Source organism: Phaethon aethereus, assembly GCF_964289735.1.
Source record: "Phaethon aethereus genome assembly, chromosome: 4".
NCBI classification, from domain to species: Eukaryota; Metazoa; Chordata; class Aves; order Phaethontiformes; family Phaethontidae; genus Phaethon; species Phaethon aethereus.
The window spans coordinates 1,946,824-1,973,777 of NC_138578.1; the positions used below are offsets into that span (position 1 = coordinate 1,946,824).

The 26,954-nt window shown below is 48.8% G+C and overlaps 1 protein-coding gene across 1 annotated transcript in view; it reads right to left on the reverse strand.

Moving 5' to 3' along the window:
* Positions 1-26,954, reverse strand: part of SLC4A4 (solute carrier family 4 member 4) — a 156,249-nt gene that overhangs the window by 31,168 nt on the left and 98,127 nt on the right. Inside the window, exons 7-12 of the mRNA XM_081999521.1 lie at positions 20,712-20,869; positions 11,610-11,697; positions 10,139-10,293; positions 9,709-9,822; positions 8,143-8,317; positions 2,353-2,486 (exon numbers count right to left, since the gene is read on the reverse strand). Coding sequence (XP_081855647.1) covers positions 2,353-2,486; positions 8,143-8,317; positions 9,709-9,822; positions 10,139-10,293; positions 11,610-11,697; positions 20,712-20,869 — 824 coding nt within the window. The remainder of the gene's footprint in view (positions 1-2,352; positions 2,487-8,142; positions 8,318-9,708; positions 9,823-10,138; positions 10,294-11,609; positions 11,698-20,711; positions 20,870-26,954) is intronic.

Below are 26,954 nucleotides of genomic sequence, written 5' to 3' on the forward strand. Positions count from 1 at the left end.
GCTCACCCGCGGCGTCCCCGCAGCAGCGACCCGCTCTGCCGGCGACGCGGCGAGCGCCGCTCCTGCAGGCACCCACAGCGAGAAGCATGGCTGGGTACACCAGGCTTTCTTAGATTCTTCTCCGTACACACACACACAGAGTCAAACTTTAAATTAATCGCTAGCTGGGAAGTCGTTCTAATTTTGCTCCCAGCAGGGAACAGGCTGTTGTGAATATGAACAACCACAAATGCGTTACAGAAAAATCACAGTACTTTATTCCAATTTCCTTGTGAGAAGGGCTGCCTCGAAAAATCCTGCCATTCTGCTCCAGCAGGTTGTTAGGACAATAGCTTTTATAACTACCACCTCCTCCTCGGGTTAAAAATAACCACCTTCTCCCTCCCAAAACCGTACAAAGTGTTTTTCCATCTTGCTTTTTTCCTTCCGTGTGCTGCACCTGGGCTTTGACCTGCCTGCCTGATGCAAACAGCTAGAGCGTATCTATTCCTGGTTTTATTCATTTGTTCCAGTCAAACAAAGAAAAGAAAGGTGCCCCTCTCTCGCTCCGCTACGGAGCCCTCACCGGTCGGCAGCTGCCAGTTTTCCTCCCCAGGCTACTCTGATTTTCAGTCCATTTTTTCTATCCTCCATCCCTCCCTGCCTACGCTCCAGCGCATCTCCTCTGCCCTTTTTTGGCAGGACCGAGCAGACCGTGCCGAGGAGAGCGGCGGTCCCAGGGCCGGGCAGGAGGGGACTGCATTGCACGTGAAGGTCAAAGTCGTCTCTCGGCGGCACCCTCGACTCCAAGCTGAGCTTCTCCCCGGCTCGGCGTGAGTACGGCTCGGTCTAACAGCAGTCAGAGAGTGCTGCGAGGCCGTTCAGGCTTCAAAGCCAACGGTACCCAGTATAAAACAACATCAACTTCGAGAACGCAGCAGGAGGAGCAGACCCTGCCCGTTTCCCCCTGCCCTGCACTAGTTTCGTGTATTATCAAGTGAGTTAAGGCATCAAACCAAATCACCTCACAGCAGGAGAGTCCCGTGTAGCACAGTGTGTGCGGGATCACATGGAAATACCCCGAGCTGAAGGTCTGTCCCTCAAAAGACTTCTCCAACCTATAGGGTCTTCACAGGAAGGACACGATTATATGCTCTCAATTACTTATGAGTGACCACCCACAGAGATTAAATATAATAAGGAAGGAGACACAATTCAACAACCAAACATACACCACGCCTCCTGCCTTAATGCAACCTGCAGTCCTGTTCAGCTTAATAATTCAATAGACCTTTTCTAAAAATAACTACCAACGGCCGAAGAGCCGTTCCACGTCACCGGCGACTGCTTCTGAAAGAAAGTTAATGCCTTAACTCCAAAAGCTCTTGGCTTTGCATGCTGCAACCCAAGTCCTTCACAACTTGCAACGCTCCGGGCGCTCCCTGACCGGCTAAGGGAGGGTTACGAGTGATTCGGGGCGGTTTCTGTATAACCGAGAATGATCTCCTTGCAAAACACCCTCCAAAGCATCAATAGTCCTACATGTAAAACCACCAATATACATGTATATACAGAATATATACGTAAAGAACATACATGTAAAACCACCAACGAATACGCCGATTCCTTTAGGGATTCTCATCGTATTTTGCGGGAATAGCAAATGAGAACACCCAACAAAACGGGCTCCCTTTGGCTCTGGGTGTCAGCCGCCATCACTGCATCAACATTAACGTGGAGGGGAGGGAGCAGAACCTCTTTACAGCAGTTAAAAGGAAAAAAACCAAAAAACCCAAGAGCATTTAATGCAGCAAAGCTCCGGCGAGGAATTCTGGGGACTGGCACCGATACCTGTTTCTATCATAGGTATTTTTGCTTTTATAAGTAACAGCGGTGTGATATTTCAAAAGAGTACTGATTTAAGGTAATTTAAGAGTCTGATTTAAGAGTACTGATTTAAGATTTTTGGTAACCTTGAGACCTGGGGGGAGTTTGTTAGTGCAATCACCGAGACTTGGATCCCTTTCTTTGCTCCTACGAGAAATACCCAGCAGGCAGGGAAGCACATGTGGCGGCTGGGGGGGAACGGCAGCCCGACTCTAGTGCAAACTTCTCATCGAGGACAGGCTTGGTCAGGAATTTCCAAGAGGCCCCAAGCAGATACGCAGCCTCACAGCGGGCAGCGCTCTGGGACACGTGTGCCTAGAAAATCCCCGACGTGATTGCACTGCAATCTCAACAAGGAACAAAGAGACGTTTCATGTCGTGCACTAAATCCCCTCCGTCTCCACCGCTGGCCACCTCATTGCCTAGCTAGCGTTTCATTAGTGTGAGACATTCCTCCCCTCCTCCCTCCTCCACCCTTGTACTTACTTGCTGAAATTAAAGAGAAGCCGTTCAAAGACAAGGACAGGTCCTGTGCTGCTCAAAATTGTGAGTGGCTGACCAGCAAAAAGGCAAAATATCGCACCGGTGACCGCCGTGCCCAGAAAGCTCTCCAAGACGCCCTACGGTAGACATAGGAGAGAAGTGAGTTCTACTGAATGACCCTTTCTGTTAGCACTGTTGCAAGAAAACGAGCAGTTATGTCAGTGACCGGTCGCATGCCGTATGCCGATACGTCCAAGACTAAGGGAAGACCATCTTCTGCCTCAAAGATGTCTTCGTCCCACGCAATTCATAGTTACTCAGGATAACCAGCAACCCCCCCTTGTTATTTCTGAGGCCCAGAGTTTAATAACACTATATTGTATTTTATATTTGACAAGGGGAGGAAGAGTGTTTTCAAAGACGACTTAAAGGATTTGAGAACTCCTTAAACACCTCCCACATCTTTGACAGCAAAGATATGCGTTTTGCAGGACTCTTCAAGCAGACACGGCAAAGCACGGCTGGAGGACAGCGCTGACATCCTCCGGGAGAACGGAGGGTGGGTTTTTGTCCTGTCTCCAGCTGAGCAGACACTCCTTCTAGATAAACAAGTTGCCTCGCTTTCCACTGTTTTAATAAACCAAACAAGGCTACCTCATCCAGCAGTCATGTGTTGAGACCCAAGTTCATCAGATGTCACCAGCAAGTAATAAATACCGTATTTAACGGGCTCTGAAATGACCTTTGGCATGTGCAGCAAAACAGCTTTGCTGGAGAAGGCTAGGAGAGCATGCTTGATGCGTTCTTGCATTTTCACGTCCAATTATAGCTGGACAATATCTAATTCTAAATGCAAAATGTGGATGAAATATAAATGGCAATAAAACGTGTTTATTGCGTGAGGGTGCATCCTTCTACAAACATGGTAGAATTTGTCGGACCTTACCTCGCTTGCTCTACCGGAAACTAATTTGTTTACACTTGACTGGGTTTTAAAGGAACAACAAGAGCATCATCTTCTACGGAACAAGACGTGCAGCCGTCAGCATCACCCTCTCCAGGAATACCTACCCAACAACCAGGGCCAGGCTTAAGCATAGGCTTATGCGCTTCGTTGTCGCTGCGTCTGAATCAGCAGCAGCCTCATTAATACTGCACGTGCTGAGCAATTAACGGCACATGCAGATCCTTCCTTCCACCCAGGACAAACGGCAGGGTTGAGGCTGCAGTTTTTCTGACTTATCAGTAGTAACGGAAAGAATTTAAATTAAGCTTTGTGGCTTTCTTCCTTGGAAAGACCCAAGTTACTGTTTACGCTGAGGAAAGTATATTCATACTGTCATATGTCAAACCAGCACGTTACTATGTAGAGCAGAAGATTTTGGTTTTTATCTGCTAAATTACTAGCAGAACTTTCTCTAAAACCATCATAAACTATTTTTCTGGCCACAAACGTGATCTCAAAATACCAGTGGCCAAGCACTGTTACCGCTGGGTAATTAGAGCAGCAGCACGACAGCTGTGCAGAGAAGCAAAAGGGAAGGAAGGTTTAAAAGCCTTGGAGTCCCTCAGGCGGTCACTCGCCCATCTAGAGGAGCGGCTGTGGAGCGGACAGAAGCAACCTTGCCTTGGCAGGAGGTGACGTCCTTGGTCCTTTCCATCTCTAAGCGCTACTGGCGATGCCCACCGCTGACACCCCGGCCCTCGCAGGCGTCGGTGCACGGGAGATCTGCTCGCTGCGGTGCCCCGCAGCCTTCCCAGGGGACCACGCAGGTTTTTACAGGGGACACGGACGGGAGCCTACGAGCCTTCGCTGGCTGCCTTTGGGGGACTGGCGAGGATGAGCCAACTGCTCTCGGGGCAAGGAATGGCATTCGCACAGCCGATCCTCTTCGCTCCTCCCGCATTACTCACGGAGAGGGCCCTCGCGGCCAGCGCATCTGGAATCTCTTTTCCCTGCATTCTTCCACGTGTCTGTAGCTAAGAATAGTGTCTTTTCTCAGAAACATAAAACTCTGAAGTGAGCTTTTAAAGAAACGTTGGCCATGTCAGGCTCTCCAGGGCAGGCAGCGTGGGACGGGCAATTTTTAGTCCCTGACCCAGGGGCAGTCACAGAATTGTTTACAAGAAAGAAGCAGCATGAACTGTGATGTGGTAGCCCCAAAAAATACTTATGAGGACAAAATGTCCGACGCAAAACTTCTAGGTGCTACTCCTCAGCTCTCCAAGCTGGCGTAACCTTCCCTCGCATTTCTGAGTATAAAGATTCAGCGCAGCTCACGCCTCCAAACTCTTTCCCACTGCAGGAATGCGCAATGCTTTGAGCAACACTTGACACGAACCCGGACTTCGATCCCTCCGAGCAGCATCCTGGAGGAACAACTTGAACTGGGCGCCTCGGGACGCTTCACACCAGCTCAGATGATACAGGGGCATTTGAGGATGAAGAACGCACAGTTTTGCTCTTCTGTTGAAAAGCTGCAGTCAAAATCCTTCCCAGGCTCCCGCAGCAGCCAAGAGACCCAATGCCTTTTCAAACAAGGACAGTGAATAAAGGTTTGTTGAGAGAAGATGGGGGGGGGGGGGGGAAAAAGCCAATTGTGCCCAAACTCTCTAAACCTCTGATCCACCAGTGAATTGTTCAGAAAAACTGCTGGTACTTCCATTTTGTATCAGTACATAAATAAAAAAGAGTAAACTCAACCGGTCGTTGCACGTGAGAAGCAAGTAAATGTTGACGTGCACAAATTAGAAAATAAGAGATAATGCTTTCCTGCATTGAGACCTGGCTACGGTATGAACGGACGGGAGGGCTTGGGTTTTTCTAGCAACTCAGTGATGATTTTCCTGCACTTTGCTCCCTTTTTTGTGAACTGGGGAGCGAGCGGCTCGGGGGGTGCATCCACAGAACCCCTTCCTTGCTGTCAGGGCTCCTCTCTGGCTACAGCCCCAAGTCCCTCTTCGCTGAGCGCAAACCCCTGAGAAGCAAGGGACAAAGCCTTCAGCGGGACTTGTGTGTTGCTTTCTTCTGCTGCTCCTGGAGTTTTTCCATTTGTATTAGCTGCAGAGCCTCCCTGTTGCCAACGCGGTATTCTTAACTGCAGAGCATCAGTGATCTCCCTTTTCAACATGAAGAATAAATCACAGAGCTCAAAACAGGCTGTTCCTGCGGTTTTTGTCTTTCTAGGGACTTTTTTTACCTCCGAGCAAAGGGAAAACTCAGACTGGGTTTTATCTACTGCAGAGAAAACTAGGGACTAAAGGCAACCTGTGTTTCTCTTCCTTCCATCGTCCCCCCCGTTGTGTCTCCCCTCCTACGCAGCTCAGAGTCTCAGACACAATTTGGCGAAACGAGACTGTCACGTTCAACAACTGAATACCGTCTGAAGCCAGAGAAAGGCTGCACGCTCAGATATAGCCCCATCGAGAAGGTTCGTGAGGTTCTTGGAAGAACAACCTCACCCCAGCGTGAGAGGTATTAAACCAACCACGTTTGTGCATCAATCCCTGGCAGGTGGAAGATAGCAGAAGGGTCCCACCGGAGCACAGGGATTATGGGCTCTTCTGGAGGCCCACCTTCTCTCACAGAATCACAGAATCATGACGGTTGGAAAAGACCTTCAGGATCATCAAGTCCAACCATCAACCCAACACCACCATGCCCACTAAACCATGTCCTCAATTGCCACGTCCACACGTGTTTTGAACACTTCCAGTGACAGTGACTCCAAGACCTCCCTGGGCAGCCTGTGCCAATATTTGACCCCTCTCTCAGTAAAGAAATTTTTCCTAATATCCAGTCTAAACCTCCCCTGGCCAACTAGAGGCCATTTCCTCTCATTCTGTCACTAGTTACTTGGGAGAAGAGACCAACACTCACCTCACCACAACCCCCTTTCAGGTAGTTGCAGAGAGCGATGAGGGCTCCCCTCAGCCTCCTCTTCTCCAGACTGAACACCCCCAGTTCCCTCAGCCGCTCCTCGTAAGGCTTGTGCTCCAGACCCCTCACCAGCTCCGTTGCCCTTCTCTGGACCCTTTTATCACCCCTCTCCTTCCCTGTGGAGCCTGGCAGCAGAAAGCCTCCCAAGGAAAGAGGGGCAGCAGTGAAGACCAGCTGCAAACCATGAATGAGGCCGTGCACGGCCATGTTGCCAAGCAAATCGGGCAACGGCAGCAGAAGGCTCCCTGGGGAGGCTGTCTCTGCTGGTTCCTTTGCTGCTGGAGACAGAACCCAAGAGTAGGGATCGCCTCACCTTGCAGGGCAGGTGCTGATGATCCGAAAACACAGCACATGGTCGTGTCTTACTGCAACAACGCGACCCAGTGCAAGCAACGGGTCCATCACTGCTTAGTGGGGCAGCAGTCTTACCATTTGTCAAATGAAGGATGCGTTTTCCAACTTGGTGAAATGCAAGGGGCTTCTTTTAAAAAAAATTATTAATTTTTTTGGGGGGTGAGCATTAAGAAACTGTACTGCCAGTTTCAGTGGCAAAAACATATTTTGCTACTTGCTAATAAATGCTCATGGGATACAAAGGTAACAGAAAAGACTTTTGGACACAATAAAGTGATTATGTGCGCTAGATTTGGATATCGGGTAACACTTCCCCCTCCTCCCCCTACTTGAAAGGCTGCACCTCGTACAGATGCAGAGCAGACCGCTTTTGCTCTGCTACTCAGTGACAGGACAGCGATGCTCAGCGGTGGATCCCGGAGGTGGATCCCTTCCCATTCTCTACTTCCATTTGCTATTATTTCTTTTTAACATCGTGCATCGTGCATTTGTTTGCAGGACTGCTGCCGAGCTGAGTTTCTGAAGAGGTTAACTGTATTTGTACAGGGTAGAGGGAAGTTTGGCACTCCACCAGTTACCGAACCGTACTCTAGCCTGTAATTTATCATAAGGAAGTGTGGAGCTCCGGATAGGTGCCACCCTTTTCTGCGTTTGGTTTAATTACACCTGTGTAAACTAATAATTCGGTCATTGTCACTACGAGCTTAATTATTGCCAGGACTTTCAACGTGGCTGCACTGAATCTACCTAAAGACAAGCTCCTATGTTTTCTTCCTCTTCAAAAAGCCAAAGGAATACTAAAGCGCACTGCTAGAGCCTGATTCTGCTCCATTCAAACACGAAGGACCTACAGCAGTGTTAATACAGAACCCCTTTCCTTTAGACTCCACCTTCAACTGAGCCATCCTTGGAAGACCCTACTTTTGAGTTCACCACTGGTCCAGCCTTGTCTCTGGATATGCAATATGGTTCTCAGGATCTGAACTTCCACCATTAGGAAATTCGTCTTCCTAAAGAACTCGCTTTTTTCTCCTGTGTCGCACCTCCCGATTTACTCACTTTCTTATGAATCTTAGCATTTTCTTTTCACCAGAGAGGCACAAGTCCAGGGATTCTAAGAGTCACGCAGAGGATACAGCGCTATGCTCTGATGACATGGAAAGTCTGAATCAGACTTAGTCAACTTGATTGGCCTGAAACGGTGCAGCCGAGACACAGACAGAGAAAGTAGATCAGAGGAACTTCTCTGTATAGAAGGAGCAAGGACCTTCTCTGTCGCCTGGCCGTCTTTCAAACACCATTTAAGGTAACTGCTTGTACAATTTTTCAAAGGATAGCCGTCCAACAGCAGAGAAAGCCAGCCAACTTTCAGTGGAAGCACAGGATATCTCCATGGATTGCACCCAGAATTCAAGCTTTGTCGGTGGCCAACCACACCTCTGACTGTGGATAGCGAAAGGCAAATGACATGCTCACTGCTTCGGAAAGCTCTTGCTAACCTGCATGTTTTCTGTAGCGTCACCAAGCAACCCTCCAAAAGTGATGGCGTTGGTCACTGTGGCCAGGTAGATGAAAAGAACGGCTGAAAGGGCTTGAATATTTAAAGCGTCGTAGAAGTCGCTGGCGAAGAACGGTGCTTTCCTCTTTATGTCTTTGATTAAGCCACCGCAGAATCTGAAAAGACAAGAGAAGACTCGTGCAAAATGCGTTACAGTGAAAGTCACCAGGGTAAGTAATCCGAAACATTGCCAGAAATGAAGTATTATCTGAGATCATCATACTACATAATAGTCTTATCGCAGCTGGGATGGTCCAGGGATGCCACTGAGGTAATGTTGTAAAGAAAGATAATATCCTAAACACATGATGCAGCTGGAAAGAAGCAAATTTCAGGAACACAAGCCCTACCTCTGCTGAAACAGACCGCTAAAGTTCGCAGTTCAGGAAGCTTGTCTGTTGTTTTTTTCCCCAACTACATTGGTCGTTGTAATAAAATACATTAACTCTAGGCTAAATCCCTGCCTAAATTTCTCCACGTGGCAGACACGATGGTTGGGTGAGCCAAACAATCGGCTAAATGGAAAAACGCTTCAAACTGTTAATCAGAAAAAGAACTGGAAGTTAAAACGCAAGTGAAATAATCTTGGAGAACAAGAGAGCTCCGCTTGCAGACACGTTCTCTTCGCACAATCACAGACAAGACAGTCTTTAACTTCACGTGGCTTTGACACTGCCAGCGTGAAAAACGCTTCTGTTTTGCCTCTTGTTCCCACCAACGCCGGGACTGTTCAGACACTCTACGCAGAGAGGTACACGGCAAAGAGTTACACGTTACTTTCTGCCCCAGAATCGGGACGTATCGACCCCCTTGCACACACCAATGCGTTGTTTCAGACTTTGAGATTTTTCTCCTAGAATTTAGATACTCTACGAGAACTTAAAAAAAAACATAAGGAGGGAGGGAGGGCACAATGCCACCACAAAAACCTGTGTATCGACCCTGAAATGCTGAGCGCCCTGTTTTACGGCCACCTGAACTGCATTCCCACGCTAGCGGACTTCTACGTGGCATACAAAGGGAGTAACAAAGCAGAGAGCAAGGCCTCGGGCTGCATTACCTTCTGCGTTTCCACCCCGTAACAGCCTTCCTCTGTGCAATTCAACTACAACAGGAATGTCTGGAAAAGGGAACGTCTCTGCTTTTGGCTAAAGCACTGCCAGCGATCCAAACAGAAACCGTAGCTGTCCCTGCCACGTTTCCATCCCTTACGCTTCGCCTCACCTCACAGACTTGCAATAGCTAACACCCACCCGGGCCTTCTTTCATTTTTGAGTGCCTCATTTAAGATGCTTTGTAAGTCGTCGAGGCTGGATGTTCAGAACCCTTCAGACAGTCTCAAGCCGGGCGCTAAAAAACCCAGGACACTTTTTGGGGTCACAGCTCAACCTATACGAACAGTATGTCGGGATGGAGGGCACAAGGGGCGAAACGCTTCTGCAAGGGAAAGGTTGCCACTGTGCTCGGATCACAGCGGGTCCGTCACCCCGAGCGGCGCGTTACCGACCTGCCAGTGCGTTGCAGCTCTTCACAGTCCCCGTGGCCCCCGCCGCCGTGTCCTCCGTCGTGAGGCGTGTCTCCATTCATCTGCAGATTTTCTCCACCAGAGTACATGTTTTTCCTAGGCAAGAAGGCAAGCCAAGCTGAGGCTCGCTGCGCTGCCTGACGGCTCCGCAAAACAGAATCCGGTACGTTTGTAATATGCCAATAACATCACCTTCAAGGGTACAGAATTGCAAGAACGCCCTCCTTCCAGCTATTAAGAAAGACCTGACAACATCTCTTAGTACTTTCTAAATACCGAGAGATGCAGGTCACTGTGCAGTTGTTCAGCGAACCTGGTGTAGGCAAAGCACCGGCTCTTCCCGTCCCCTTTTCAGAACTGATGCATGCTGCCCTGCACCACGGAGCTAAACCGGCCCGTGTCCTGCTATCACCTTTTATCTGAAGAAGGAAGAGACTTGGGGGGCTCTATCCTAATGGCTGGATCCCATTCCCCAGGGGGGAGCACAATGACTTCATCCAGAAACTCATCGATGCCAGCGATCAGGTCCTGCCGGTCCTTGGCTTTATAGGCAATGTCGTGGAACACCTGCAAGGACAAGAAAGACTCCACGTAGAAGAGGTTTGCATTTTCTGCAGCCCAGCCTCCAGAGGCAGCTGCCGAGTTTTATTCTACAAAAACGGCTTATTCATTCTCAAAAACTTCTCAAGAAGTATCAGGACATTTGGCGGAAGGGTGCGTGAACCTCAGGAAAGCCCTTTCCTTCCGTTGGTGGTTTAATGATAGAGATTCTTCTCTTGCGGGCATATTTCTCATTTGTAGCAAAATACAAACCTCTGACCTTTTAAAAAATGTTACTAAAGCAATTATCCATTTCTTTTATTAATAAAAAGAGCTTTCCTATAAATAAGGAGTTTCAATTATACTTTGAGAAGACACTTTTACAAAGACACAGAAGTGTCAATCCTTGTTTCCTACCTACTTCAGTCTATCAAAAAATAGGTTAGTTTTCAACCCTGTGACATAGAAACGATGACAACATTTACTCAAAAACAGTAAGAAGAAGCACAAACTAATTTTACTGAAAAGCTTAGTATTACTGATGAAGAGCAAATGAGAGAAGTGAGGAGAAAGCGTTAATGCTGAATTTTACGGAAAGCTTTTGGACTACTCAGAGCGAAGGTGGATCGGCCCATGTGATAGGCTTAGTAAGGTGGGAGGCAGGAGGACTTTGGGGCTATGGAAACGAGACCATGGCTCTGAGCGGTGGAATGAGCTAAAACAGAAGAGCTGAGACCGGGCGAGCAGTAGTTAAGGGAACTGTACGGGAGCAGAACAACATAAGGAGAAAGCAAGAAACAAACATAATGTAAATCAGCCCAAGGGACGCTGGAAGAAGAAGCTGTAAATGAATTTAAAAGCACAGTCATCTCATGGAGATGTATGATTACCAAGTAATTGCTACCTACTCATGGATAATATATAAGCACTGCCCGAATGAAGAAGTGCTCTGGGATACACCGCAACACACAACAGTATGTCCCAGGTGTAACCATTTCTGCGGGAACTACCTGGAGCGTAGCTGCGATCCGGGAATGTGACACAAGGCGCGCACCGCGACGAGATGAACTCAAACATTAATTCATGATCTATTTGAAAGAGCGATTGCTAGCAGGAAAGTACACGTGACGGACAAAGACTTCCTATAGCCACGCTTTCATAAAAACGTCAAGTCAGATAAAATAATTACGTGAACAGATGGAATTAAGAGGGGACATTTGGATATTTCAGCTTTATGTGTATGCCATTCCCATCAACCACACTGGAGGAAGGGACATGGTTATTAGCTAGTGAATTGAAACCCGGGAGAACCTGTTTCACACAGAGGGTGTCAAGACACCTACCTCATCCGACATCAGCGTGGCGATGGCTCGGCCGATCTCATGATAGGACTTTGCTTTGCCCTTCGGTCCCAGCAGAATGAAGAGAAATCTGACAAAACAAACAGGTTGTTCCCGTTCAGGATAGCAAAATGGATCGCTTATTACTTAGACAATACCTAGACAGAAATTCAACTTGAAACAAGTTGTGGCCCTTGTTAGAGATCCAGAGGCTGCCAGCGGCCTCCTGCTAACTCAGGAGCAGAGGTTCCGCCCTGCACCTCATCACACTTACTCGGACAAGCAAGACACTATCCAGAGTTTTCCTCCCAAAAAACCTTTAAAAGCGGCCTTGAGACCACGACGGCCAAATGCTATCACAGCCCTACGCACAAGTCGCTACCATCCAGCAACCTAGACTTCAGGATGAGGTGAGGGAAGGACATTCTTCCAATGCCCAGTACCTGGAAGCGAACTACGCACGACAGATGCAGCTCCAGCGCGGGTTGGTTGAGAACCTGTGCCCTGGGCACCGCAGAAAGCCCATCCACCTCCACAGTGATTTATTTGATCCTAAGTTACTGGCTCCCTGTGGCTGTGCAATCCTTGTGTACGACATCTGCGTTAAACACTTCCTTAGCGCTATTCCGGTGCCGTTTACGTGACAACAGCAGTGACGTAACTGCTGCTAGGACTAGTCAGGAGCGGACAGAAGATAGAAGGATTGCTCACTCCGCACAGCTCCAAGGGCAGGGATGCTCCTGACGCGCGGGGTGGACCAAGCGGGGCCAGCGCAGCAGCGGGCACCGAGGTAAGAGGGAAGACGCTATTAACTGTCCACATTGCTCACCGTGAACTACATTGCTCCCGCGAGCTATCGGATAGCGCTCCGCGCGCTTATTAATGCTCTGCTGGGGCTGAGATCTCTGTTAGGGTTCAGCACCCACCTGTGAAGGGAAACCAGTAATCTAAAATAGGGCTTTAGCTATAAATAACTAACTTGTACGCCCTGAATTCCCGCTCCGAGTAGACAAGACATACCAGAGACCTGTAAGCCTATCTGACGGCTTCGTAGTCACAGCTTAATTCTTAAGCAGGCAACTTCAGGTGTAAACCTATTCCTATGGTAGGCACCATCAGTGAGGGTGACTACACCTACAAAGAATTAGGAGTTAATTTCTTACATGATCTCTTTGGGCAGATAAAAAAAATCACTCGGATAGTGATACCCGAGTCACTGCTAACGAGTTTGAAAAACCCCATGATACGAAACCTTTGGAGCCAGGAAATTTCTGCTTTTTACCTTTCCTGACTTGGCTTCTGTCAGTGCTAACGTGCTATGAATCAGGACTTGCCTACATGACAGCATGTTCTAATGATATTCCTTAACGGGAAAGGCTATACGTGGAAAACAGATGCTTCTGCCAATAAAACCGTCTAGCAGTTGCACCAGAATAATGGGAACGCTGGTGAAAGTTGGCTGGGTTTTCCAACCTCTTAATTGACATTCATTAGAAAAAGTTTTAAGTACGGCCTCGTGGTTGGATCTTCAAAGGTACCTAGATCCTCCTGGCCTGGAGTGAAAAATTATTTTTTTAAAAAAGATACCATCATTCAAATACTACTTAATTCAGGAAAGACCTAAGCCTTATCTTAGACACTCCCAGTTCCTAAACTAAGTTTCATATGCAAGGCCGAGCTATCAATGCTGAAATGGTGAAAGCCGTTACGTCTGGTAGAAATACTCTTACTTAAACGTTGGTTTCATGCTGTAGACAGTTGCCAAGCTGGCAGCTACTTACTCACGCAGCATCGATGGCCTTGGCTGTAGAAAAACAAGCTTCCTATAGATCCCCTGTTCAGATGTGTCCCAGAAAAAAGATTTGGTTCCTGGCTATAGCAAGAAAATGCATCTGTCTTCATGCTCACCTCTTTGCCTTGCCAGCTGCCTTGTTAAGAAAGCCCCGATAGACCTCTTAGCCGTCTTGCACAACGGCCAACATTCGGTGGCCTGTGGGATTTCAGTGGAGACCATCGTGCCGGTCAGGTGGTGTCGTTTCAAGCGTTCAGCCTGAGCGGGACTCTAACTAGTGACCTTGAGATAAAAGTCTCTTTCTCTCGCACACCAACTCAGCCTTGCAGTTAGCAACAAAAGAAGTCACATGGCAGGAGACCAACTTCTCCATTTCACCTAATTTAGCAAACACTGGAAATTATTGGGGCAATTTTCAGCAAACTCGGTATCAGCATGTGTTTCAAACAGAAACACTAATAGCTTCTCAAAACAACTTTAAAGCTTCCTGAATTAAGCCTTTTTCCAATTACAGCCGTACCTTTCAGTAATGGAAAATAAACACACTATAACCTTTGGTAAGTTGTCTCATCTAAAACCTTTCGCATTACTTCCAGTGTGAATTTGCGTTAGCTTCAACTTCCAGTCATACATTTTGATTGTCTCTCATAGCTAGATTGGAGAACCCTTGATAATTCAATTCCTTTAAAGATCCTCCCCTATCGATCCAGTCACCCGTAGCCATCTGTCAATTAGGCTAAGCCATTTGAGGCTCTTTAGTCACTTCAACGGCTCTTCCGTGAACCTCCTCTGACGCATTAGTGTCTTCCTCAGGGAAATCATCCAAGAGCTGGCAGTTTTGTCAGCGCAAATGTATAGATGAAATAATCTATGGCTACTCAGAAACTTTATGCGAGCCTGCTTCCCTGAGAAAATGAAGTTAGGAGCACTGAGGCAGGGGACAGGACTTTAGGTACGGACAGGCACAGGAAGTCTTAGGAAACATGGCTGGATGACAGGGAGAGCTGGGATTACTGCTGTGGTGGAGGGAAAGGACATGGCACATAGTTCTAGGAAACCAGGTTTCAGGGCTTCCAGCACTGATGGAATGATGCCCTACACCCAGGGATGGCCCCAGCCCTTTCCCTACAGCATCCCCCCAGAGAAAACTGGTACTCGGAGCACAGCTCTTCCACTTGCGCTCTCTGTCCCTCGAGGGAGAAGCTGACATGGGGCCAAGTTAAAGCACCGATGGCCGGACCGCTCCGGGCCATGGAGACACCCTCTTTGTTGTTTGTCAACCTTTACTGTGTTAACTACACATCTTCTCAAAAGACACTTACAAAATGTGAAACATGCAACAGGGTTAAGAGGTGTGACACCTCACCAGAAGTACTTCTCCCCTTACAAGCATTATAAGTGTTAAATATTATTTTAACCTCCTGAATCAACATATCGTGAGGTACTAAGTCAAATGTCTTACAAGGTATATTATATCCAAACAAGTACTTTCTATTTGAAAAAAAAAAAAAAAATCTATAGAGTCCTCCAAAAAAAAGGCATCAAGTTAGTAGGACAGGATCCATAAACACATATTAATTGGCATTACTAACGGTAACACTTCCTAATCGAGTTCTTCATGGGGCTTTCAAGTGTTCTACTTAAGGTTCACATGGAGGTGACTAAGCCATACACGCCTAGGTCATGTCCTCTGCTCTCCTCCTACCTCCTGGTACTTTCCCTGTGTTTCAGGAGTTATTATAAATCAACATTAAAGACAAACTGTTCCTCAGCCAACTCTTTCGAAAGTCTAGGATGCAAATTATCCAAACATATTAATTTTTCAAAAGGGTTCTGAAGTTGCTGCTCGGCATTCGCCTGATTTTCCAGGGGAACGAGACATATTCATACCATCTTCTGAAGTAATTACATCAGCTGGCTCTCTTCCAATGCGTAACAGAAGTACCCGAATGTTCTCGCATTTACTAAAATGTTCTTAAAAACATGGAGTTTGCGACACTTTCCAAATTCTTCGTCCTGACTGATTCGGCTCAGAATTGCCTTCAGCGTGTAGAACAAGACCTTTTAAAGGGCCAAATGTTATAAATGCAAAAAAATTAAGGCATTTTAGTGGTTTGGACTAGATTATGTTTGCATGCATTTAAAATCATTTAGTTATGAACACTTCCACCTAAGAAAGCCCTCACTTCTAGGCGTGACACATTCCTCCTCTTCATGGGCCAAGATGACAGCCAGCACAGAATTCCTCTCTGCTGCACACAACACACGAGGAGTTATCAAATTTCCGTTTCTGATACTGAACATTGCTAAGGATGCCTCAACGCAGAGAATGTGAGGTTTCGCCTCGTATCGCTTAGCTCAAAGTCTCTCTGAAGCAGTAACAAAATTCAGTGCTTCTCCCAGCTTGCAGACAGGGCTGTATTAATTAGAATTTATTATTCTGTTTTACCTAAAGTGCTATTCCTCCTGCCGTTTTTACCCTTCTTAAACTGACAATGACTACCGACTATATATGATTCACCGTTTCATTGGACAGGCTATGCCACCAAACCCAACAAGAATAAATTCGTTCTCACAGATGATTAATTCCAATTCAAAATGGACAAACGTGCCCTGGCCAACGTATTGTACACCCAGCCAACGCGCCTAGAAGATCTAAACGTAGCACCACAGCAACACCGCGTACAAGCCCAGTAACCCGGGGTTATGGACCTAAAAACCTGCTATGAGCGAATGCAACCCTCCTGGACCTCAATGGCAGGTGACACCGGAGACTGCAGAATTTCAATCTAGTTTGCCCAAGGAGGCAACAAGGCTTTACGTGCTGTGCTTCTGAGAAATTTGGCTAGAAATCTCCATGAAATCACATGACGAGCCCACCTGGGAGGTGGGGAATGAATACAACACAGACAGGCTCCAAAGTCAGTGCAGCACTAATAATTTGCCACCCGTTTGGGACATCCTGCAAGAAATACATAATGTCCGTGACTATCAAGTTCCCATACAGTGTAAGAGTCATGGTGAAAACTGTGTCGGGACCAAGCCTCACCACGGTCTCTTCGCAAGCTGACCATCAGTGCAGGAGACAAGGTCGTCCCGTGTACCGATCCCCCAAAGAGGAAGAGCAAGTAAAACAAGACTGAAGTTCAGCCTGCTCATCCATGCCTATCGCTCCAATCTGGAGTGAGCAAGAGCAGCAACTCCATCAGAGTTAAAGGCACCTACACAAAGAAAACTCAGCAAGGTCCTGGAGAAAGGGTTTTCATTTTTGAGAGGGGTGGGGGGGGAAGTAGTCCTTCTGTTGTTGGCCACCATGTGAGATGCCTGCAAGCATCCAGCATTCCCAATAGATGTACATGTTGATGGACTCAAGGGCTGAAAAAATACGCTCTTGATGTACTTCTCCAGCAGAATCTGCGGATTGGGCCACTGATGAAAGGAGCACGACGTGAGATTGCAGCAATGAAAGGAGATGGTGAAATGTTTGGTCTGTCTTCTATTTCATACAGGTGATCCTTCGGGTTTTGGGCAACGTACCAAAACTGCAGGCTTCTCACACGGTGCCCCACTCATGAACGCAGACAAAGGTAGTCCTTTTTCTGCCAGAGTTCCGATTTCCCAGAGCAAGTCCTTCTGCTGGAAAGGCTGCTGAAGGACACTGCCCTGAAAACCATTTCAATGCTGTCATTAATGAACAAAACACAGGTTTCATCCTCACCTACAAAGAAGAAAAGATGCCTCTGCAGTTAAAAACTAAATTTAGGAGGCAAGGGAGGAGAATCTTGTAGCAGAACTTGCCTTGTAGCAGAACTCCTGGTTCTGCTACAAGCTTCCTAAGTGACCTTTGGGCAAGTTACTTCATTTCATTTCAGACTTGCAGACACAGGCAATTTCCCAGCACTACATATTAGACTGTGCAAGTCTGTACAGCTTATCTCCAAAAAAATCTTTCCCTTGCTCATTCTTCATCTTTTTTCCCCATCAACATTAGATTAATGCAGCAGACCAGAACACATAATTGCACATTTCTTTTAGGAAAATAAAAAGCTACATCTGCCGCACTGTCCAGAGGAGAAGCAGCCATACCCAAGCCACGGTGCAAGCACAGTACCTAAGTGGCTTGCCAAAACGAGGAGTTCATAGCACTGTGGAACTGAATTCAACACGAGAAAGCCTAAGTCCTTCAAGTCTTTTTTCAATCTGAATGGTAAAAAGGAAACTCCACACGGTGAAAGGCTGGGATCTCTCCATAGCAATTTCAGATCCCGGATTTTTATTACTACGGCTGTATGAAAACACTCTGCTGAGAAACTCTTCCTGGAGAGTTCATCAGATCTTGCTGGTTTCTTTTAAGCAAAAATTTACCTTTAAGTAAAGGAAATACTTAAAATACTTAGCAAGGAAGTGTGAAGGAGAAAAATATGTAGAAAATATATGTATCCAAGGAAGAGTCATTTCTACATAGGAAATCTTATTTCTAGAAAGCCTCCAAAATTCTCTAACTTACAAGAAAAATCCAAGCCAAAGACTGTGTGTGTGGAGGAAAGAAAAAAAACAATCAGCAGAAATAAGTAACCATTTAACTGGAAGTATACATGTTGAATACTGTCTACCTTATGCACACCACAATCCTTTTTCTTTCTACAGTGCTAGGTCAACATGAATAAACCAAAACAGGGCAGGGACCTGGGATATCATGAGCCTTTCACCCTTGCAGGGCTGGGTGTCGTATTTGCTTCTACGCCGCAAGACTGTACGACATCTTACGCGTCCAGCTGACGGCCGCAGCCGATGCACTGGTTCTCGGCTAGTCTCAGGAAAGCTACCGCTGCCCTCTCCCTGCAGACCCTGCCTGGTCAGTGCTTTCAAAAGCAAAATGTCAAGACGGCTTCGTGCGTTCCTGCAAGCTGTGTGACACTGTGTTATGGCTGGGAATACTTCCTCCCTCCTTCCAGGTCCTCGGGAGGGCTCTCCCCGTCCCTCTGCCGCTGACCCAACGAGCCCTGCGACCATCACCTCTTTAGGGCAAGGCACTTCGTTGGCTCCCGGGAGGCGTTCGGTCTACCCGTAGTTGCTAAAGAGCGTGAGATTTTTACCTAACACAGCACAGCAGAAACAGGAACCGTATTGCTGCGCGAAGGCGCCTCCGGCCGTGCGTGTCCCCGTGGGAATCGATGACCGTGCGAACGCCGCCTCCGCTTGGCGTTACGGACCGGCATGCCCGCAGCCCCGCGCCGAAACTGGGCTGTTTAACCCTGCCGCCTGCCCCACAAAACACCAACCTGCTGCTTTCTAAAGAGACAGGCAGCTGCGGGTCAGGCTGCGGTTAGATAGAGCTCTACTCGATAGAGCCTGGGTCCCGACACTCCTGCAGCAACCCACAGTGCCGAAACGTTAGCTCACGTTTATGTAGAAACCCCAGGTGGTTCTGCACTGCCTAGCCTCGATGGCGTGGTTTTGACAATTTTACCAGGAACTTGGTAATTTAACAAAGTAAAAGGAGAAGACCCAAGGGAGAGAAGGGGGAGCATGCCGAAGGCTCCAGCATCTCGCGGAGTCTGCGGGCTGTCAAGTGCACGTCCACAACAGGAACGCCGGCCGCGCGGGACGGCCGAGACTCGGCGCTGACCAAGGAGACGCTCCATCATAGCTCGTCTGGGGCCCGACGGGATTTCCTTGATTGAATTTCACAGGATGCAGCCATTGCAAATGGCTCTTCATTACTCATGAAAGACATCTAATGAGCCTCCCTGCTTTGATTAGGGCTAGCATTTGGTTTGGAGGACAGCAAATGGATAACACTATTTCCTGGAAGAAATGTTGGCATGGAAAGACATATTGTCTTGATTAATGCTACTGAGTAATGAGGTCGCTCAGCAATCCTAGATCTAACTTCCTGGCTCCCACTACCAAAACAAACAATACCTAATTTTACATCTGCTGAAAAGCATTCGGAGACGTGTTTAAAAAAAAAGAGAAAGTGGGATTAGACTTCGAAGCTGAAATACTCAAGCATAGAGAGCTCAGAAACGCTGAGGGATGAAGAATAAACTTTTATAAAATTAAGCCACTTTTCTCTCCCCATACTCCTACCAGAAAGACCAGTGTGCGCAAACAGTCGTTGACGTGGTTGTTGTAAGAAGCTGCTTAAAGAAACTCCGAGAAATACCAACACTGCTGCATTACTAGAAGGCAATTAAACAAATTGCACGACAACATCATCTTCTTCCTTTGTTCTGTACATGGAAATAAGGTACAGATTATAACATATAACTTTATAACGTTCATCCCACACAACGACTGGATTAGTAACGCACTGGCCGCGTGCCTTTGTCATGGTAGTTTCTCTTCTCACAACATGCTACTCGATGTAGCCTCAAACCCTCCCGGCATTATTCCAACGACAGCTTTCACTCTGTATTGAAAGCCCCTGCAACCCTTCACACAAAATATGTATTTGCACATTAGCGACATGCAAGGTGCAGTGTGAGCCCCGTAACTACAAGCGAAACGCAGAGTAAACCCTTTCTAAGCTGATACCAAAAGCATGCCGGAGCCCAGGTGCGCAGCAGCGCCGCGGAGCAAGGCGCCGCGCCGAAAGGGGATATTGCAAACCAGCTGCAGGCTGTCCACCTGCAGCCTCTCGCGTCCTTCTCGTGCCAGTGCACCTCGTTACCTTTTAATACTAACCATTTCTGCCGTTCTTACCTCGGTGGGGTGCGTATTTATGAAGCAAACATATACTACTGCTCAACGCTCACAAACAGCAGTTGCTCTGGACGTATATAGCGATAATTCTTCCCTCCTATGTTACATCGTAAGCAACATGCAATCATATAACTAAGGGTAATACGGCCACGAATTTAAACAGGAATTTACCTTTCCTCTTCCCGTAGATATACACATAGGTATGTACAGACAGTGATGCATATTCAAGCAGTGAATGCAAATATTTAAGAACCTAAGATATATTCCTATTGGTGAGCCTCAGATGAATTTGCAACATGAGTCACAATAAATAAAATATTTATAGGACGTTTTTCTCTGAACCATTAAACGTGACAAAGCAACATACAGTGCGACCACCCCGAGAGAACGGTATCCCCGTGTTTACTGGACTTCTTTTTTTCACCCCAGCAGGGCCAGAATTGAGTCCTTCATCTAATGTGAGTTTTTAAGAGGAAAAATATGTACTTCCACCACAAGACGGAAAGCAACGGAGATCGTCTTCTTTTGGCCCGGTGTTTTTATGTTAAAAGGTGGGAATGTAGTTTCCAATTCTCGTCCCCTGCCCGAGGGCTGAATTCTCTTACCGGGTAGGGACGGGGACTTCAGTCAGAGCACCCAACATGACCGCCTGCTGCAGCCGGACGAAGGCAATGAAAGGACTCTCCAGGAAGTCCACCTCCCCCACCAGCACATTGGAGGCCTCGGCATCACGGGGCAACTTCTTCATGAATTTATTCTTCAGCTGCGTCAGCGAAAGAGGAAGGAAAAGAAAAGTAAGTCTTGTTAGGCATGCAAATAAACGTGCAATAAAATTTACCCAGTTTTCATCCACATTTCCTCCTCGGTCAGAATGTATCTTTGGCCAACATGTCTCACCCCCCCAGAGCCTACTGACATACAGAACGCTAAGAAGATCAGCCCCAGGAGAACAACGCCAATGTTGGTGCTTGGAGCCAAGACGATGCCGAGAAGATGATGCCTCTTGGAGCTGCTCTTTCTGTTTACAGGCCTGAACCGGTACGATTTTGGGCAGAAAAAGGTGTGCAGCACTGAGGGAGATGAGCGGATCTGGGCAGGGTTTCAGGAAGAAGCGCTGCACCACCTCACTGCCTGGCCGCCCGCGGCAGTTTGGCCGAGTGAAACTCCACAATCTGTGGTCGCTGTTACAGAAACGACCGGCCTGAGGAAAACTAACCCTGAAGGGTGGGCACCTGCATTTCGCCGGGTACGTGTCTTTTCAGGTTCCAAGGGAAAGACTAAGCTGAGCGCAAGGCTTTTAGGAGCGCGTTTCCTGTGCCTGCGGCTTCTGCCTTAATCTAAAATTTGCTTGAGGTTGTCCGAAGCTGTTGCTCCCGTTGCCTCTGCGGGCCAGCACGTGAGGCGTCGCCGGGCAAAAGCGGCAGGCGCGCTGGGTTTGAAACTATGCTGACGGTCTCAGTAACTGTCTAGGTGAGAGACTGGCTCGTTACTGCTCCCCACCATCACCGCCCGAGCCCTCCGCCCGCCCGCAGGCTGCTGCCCCCCGAGCACAGAGCGGGGCACGGCCGAAGGGGCACAGAAGAATGTGTGCCGTCGTTAGAGACCTTCTGTCCAGAAGAAACCCCCTCAGTCCTTCTACGGAATGATGCTGGATGGCTACTAGACCGCTCACCTCCCAGTGATGTGAAGCAAGAGGAAGCCTTGGGAAGAAGTGAAGTGAGAAGGGGCATCCATGGAGAACAGAGAAATCGAGAGAGGGCTTCCGGCAAAAATAAAAGCACCGGTCCTGGGCGGAGAAGCCAATGTGGGAGCAGGGGGAGACGAGGAAGAGGGTGGCTGTGAGCGGCACACATGGCCCCTGCATGGGTCCCGAGCCAGGAGGGGTTGGGGGGCACAGGGAAGCCCATCGTATCTACCCCTTTTAACGAATTTCTGTAATCCGTAAAACAGCAACACAGCTATGCATGCGGAAGCTGAGGGTAAGGGCACTTTTAAAAAAAGGATCAATAAGCAGGCAGGTAGCAGGAATTGCCTGTCTTCATCCTTTACTCCGATAGCACGCCGAAACTGCCTCCTCCACCCAAGCCACATAACTGAAATACTGTAAAACCCCACCACCGAAAGGCAGCCGGCGAGGTCGCTCAGCCACCGTGTCGCTGAAAGACCTCTCATGTTTCCACCATCAATTGAACACCCAGTGCTTGATCATCAAGCTATTGCAGCCGACGTTTTACCCTGCCACAGCCGACTCCTAACTTCATCCCAACTCTGTCCACTACCCCCTAATGCCTTTCTGTCAGAGAGAAATTTTACGAACAGAAGTTTAAGTGAATGCGCTGCTAACATCTGCCTGATCTGTTGAAAAATCAGTGCCGTCGAGTCACGAAGGAACCCGCTTCAGCAGAGCTACCTAAAATCCACAGCAGCTCCCAAGACGGCCTGGCTCCACAAGCTCTCAGAAGCCCCAAAGCACATGCTGACTGACCGTTTTAATATTTATGACCTAGAATACCTTAAACGCACCAGAAAAAATCAGGTGCATGGTAATTCCCCAACAGAACCTCTGCAACTTCAAATCGATGTTGCCAATTGTTCACCACCTGAACTCCACAGCACCACGTACCCCCCCAGGAGAGCGAGCAAATGCCAAAACGCTCGGACGCGCGAGTTTGAGGGATGTGCTCAGCAAAACCTGCCAAGGAAATCTGTACCCTCCCTAAACGGGTACGGGACCCACTGCTCGGGACACGCACCCGAGCGGGGGCAAAGCTGCTGTCGGGAGCAGAACAAAGGCGAGATGCCCAGCGGCAGAGGAGGACACGGCTCCTCAGCCCCCCTTGCCAGGCAGCATGTTTGGGGTTTCCCCCCAAGCACCTCTACGAGACAGGGAAGCACCCCGCTGCCAGGCCCCAAAGCAAGATCCATCAGGACAACCTTCGCCACGCTCACGGGAAGCTTTTCTCTCACGACAGGTCTGTCCTCTCGTTTTCCTCAAAGAGTCACGTTCCAAAGTAAAGAAAGAGCAAACGCTTAGCAACTTGCTGATGCTTTGAAACAGGGTTTGGTTTTTTTTTTTTCCCCCGCCCTTGACTTTCGGACTAAGACACAACGTGGTGCCATGCCAGCACAAAGATGTCTAACTCTTCCGGGGAAGGGGCAGAGGCACCTCCTGGCAAAAGGAACCAAACCAGCCGGCAGGCTTGCTCTGATCAGCTGCTCCTCCCCAGAGGCTCAGGTTACCCTTTTTAAAGGATAGTGAAGGAGAACAGAAGATCAAAATCATTGTCGGAAAAGGACAGATTCTTCTGAAGTGCGCTCAGATACACGGAGACGATAAGTATGTGAAGACCTCGTGCGTTTCGGCAAATATTTTGTGGCAAAAGAAATTCAACTAAGACATCAACCTTTCTTTCTGATCACCCTACTAACCCCATCTTCTTACTCACCCAGGTTATTTCAGCATGTCCTTCCCGTGATGCCTTTCTAGCCTTATTCTTTCTCTGTACTCTCATGAACTTTGACTGCTCTTTTCTCCTCAGTAACATGAGCCTGACTTCTTATCTGACCTTTTCTGGAAGTGGATGGTGCTTCTTCTAGTGTTCTTTCACTCTCTTCCTACATCTTTGCCTTTTTCTTCGTTGGCAGTGACAATAGCTGTGCCAGAAACACGCCAGAGGGAGCTGGTGAAGCCACCGTCAGCGTACACCGGTGCAATCGCACTGCTCGTCTCCAAGCTTTCTCGTACTTAACACTTACATTTTAGTCTATCTGAAAAACAATCTCTTTTTAAAGGTTGTATCTCAAAATAAAACAATGTAGTTATTGACTATATTGTATCATATTGAAAAATTAAGTATGTAGTAGAATTTCCCATCCCATTTTTTGCTGCCTGATCAGTAAGAAAAGCAGAGGGGAATATACGTATTTTCCGTCGTATCTGGAGTTTCAACTCTTCGTTCATGGCAAGCCCACCGTCATCTGTGGCTCTAAACACGCCGCAGGCACGGCCTCTCCTGCCTGCCCCCACCCCATTACACTCGGGCCGCAAAGCGTCACCTCAGGCAGCCTGACGCTGCCCAGCGGGAATCAGCGCCGCGCGTTTGATCTGGACACTAGAGATTGCTGCACCAGGATGCGCAAGCAGCCGTTTTCTGACCTGGCGAGGGAGACCAGAGCAGGACATCGTGCCCCCGGCGCCGCGCGCCTGTCTGAGGGCTGGCTGCGCGCCGCCCGGGCCACGGGAAGGCAGCGCCGGAGGAGCCGACCTAAGGTGGACCCACCAGCGCGGGAAGCAGCGTCGCGACTTCAGTCGCGATACGAGCAGCACGTCTCGAAATGCAGCAGGGCATCTGTTGCGGTTGCTGAACAGTGGGGCTCAGAACGGTAGGAAAGCGGGCTTTGAAGACGACCTGTAAAACTGTATTTATTAATTTCCAGCGGTCCTTCCCGAGCTACCCCAAGGGGATCCGAGGTCCAATTCTGTGCTCATCGCCATGAAACCAGAGTGCCCGAAGCAATCTGCTGACCAGCATCCTTCCCATCGGCCAGCTGCCAGGGTTACGCTCAACCTATACGTCTTCTCCCAAAGTTCAGCTATAGCTTCATGCTCAGAGTAGTTCCTCGCTGCCCGAAGGTTATTCTTCCCCCCTCTGCCCCCGCGTACCGCCATCGCACCACGGCAGACGTGAGCAGGCTGCCGGGGCTCTGCAACGTGCATCCTCTCGCTGACCGAATATTATCTAAAGCCAACTATGGGGAAATGTCATCAGTCGCTTCTGATCTGATAATGGGAAAACGCTGCAGCAGCAGCTGAGTTTCAAAAAATCAGCCTCTCCTGCCTCTTTTCTGCTGCCTTCCTGGCACTCGCAATCTCTTTAGCCTGGCACAGAACTGCCTTTTCTGCTAGGCCATTAAATTAGCTCCAGCAGGCCCGCTGCACGGCAGGGTGATCTGAGCAGCGCCGCTCTTGTCCCCAGCCTTCCCCGCAGGAGCGGGGCACCGCTGCCCCATCTCATACGCACCCCTCTGTCTGGCTTGGCACTCAGGCTGCCTCCTCGCAGCCGGGGAGGAATGTCCAAGTGTCCTCAGACCTGAGACGGCTTTGTTTTTAACTTCGACAGCGGCAGAATTAATTCGAAGTTGGAGGCTTTTGAAAAATCCTGCCCTTGGTGGGTTCCCCCCGGCCTGGGTGACCTTCGGAGACGCTCTGCGTCCGGCTGGCTGCGGGTGAATGGCGAGGAAGGAGGTTCTGCCAGGAACACCAGCGGGGGGTAACGCTCAACTGGGCTACGAATCCGTCAGGAGCTTTGCCAGGCGACTCAAGGAAGTAGGAAAATGGAAGAAGGCTCGTGAGAAAGCATGAATTACTGATTCAGCAGGAAGGAAACGGCTGGAACAATCCTACTCCTGCACGCTTCAGTCAGGATTACCACCGGAGAAAATATTCAACAGGCATCAAGGAGCTCTGTGGAGGAAGCCTGGAAAAGCGCTACCGGTTCTTCCACGAGTAGCATGGAGATAATAACGAGAAGGTGGCAAATCCACAAGAAACGTTCAGCTTTGCCGAACAGGTCGGCCGCGCGCTGACACGTGCTGCCGAACAAGCGCGGCGCTGGCCCAAACCCGGGCGCCTTTCTGACCCAGGGCTGAAAAGCAGGACCTCAAGTCCTGCGGCCGACCAGCTGCCGAGGGGACCGTCCCCTTGAGCCTCCTCTCTGCCCAGCACATCAAAGCAGCATCGCTAATGTTGAAGAGCTGTCATCATAGCGGGTTTTTTTTCGCTCCAAAGGAGTTTTGCAGCCCCTCCTCGCCACTTCCTTAAATCATTTACCAGACAGGTAACACGCGGCTTTTATTGCCTCTGCTGGTTTGCCTGGCCCTGCAGAGGAGACGGCTGCGCAGCCCGCGGCAGCTCCCAGCCGCAGTCACCGAGGCCAAGAGGACGCCCAGGGGAGTTAGGTGCCCCTGGACCTCCTGGCAACATGTTAAAAACAATTTAAGGGACCAAGTCAGACTGATTTTCCTAAATCGCTCAGCGTCAAATATTTTGTAAAGGATGGAAAGCGTCTTCTTTTCTTTTGGGAGCACCTAGCACAACCAAGAGCACAGCTGCCCAACAACCAAGAGCAAGAGAAGGTGCAAAGTAGCACTTGGCCGAACAAACCCACGGCTCCTGCCTGTGACCCCCGGCACACTCCGCAAAAGGAGTCTGCAGGCTTGTCCAAGGCAAGAGAATACCCAAGGCAAGTGGAAACTCCATGAAATGAGTCATTAGCTGAAGCATCAGAAACACAAGAGCTAACCAAAAACCCATGATACAGCACTAAAATTACAAGTGGAGAAGCCCTTTAGCTAGTCACATTGCTGTAATGATGCTCCAGTCTTTGCAGAGCAGCCCGCGAGGAACATGTAGGCACTGGCCTTCGGAAGAATCTGTTTGCCCTGGCCTGAGGAAGAGTAGCCGAAGGAAAACCTCCGGCTGCGTGAGCTGGAGTTCAGGTAAAACACACCGCCTCTTCAGGAACAGCCGCCTTGGAAATGGAGGTCACAAGCCTATGAAGGCTTGAAGTAAATTGCTCTTTGGGGACGGGGCTCTGCAGCGCGCCATACAGCGTTGACGGCTACTTCTGCTTTTGCGCAGGACGCCTCCGCGCGCCGAGCGCCGTGATCGAGGCCCGTTGACTTTGGCTGCTCACCCGATTCGCGTTGCTTGGGTTTAAACGCCAGCTGCGTGGGGAGAGCGCTCCCAATTCAGTGAGAGGGGACACAGCCAGTCCATTCACGTGCCATCTTATGCCTATTTTACACAACGTAAAGCTTTTGCAGCTACGCCCTGCTTGAAAAACGAG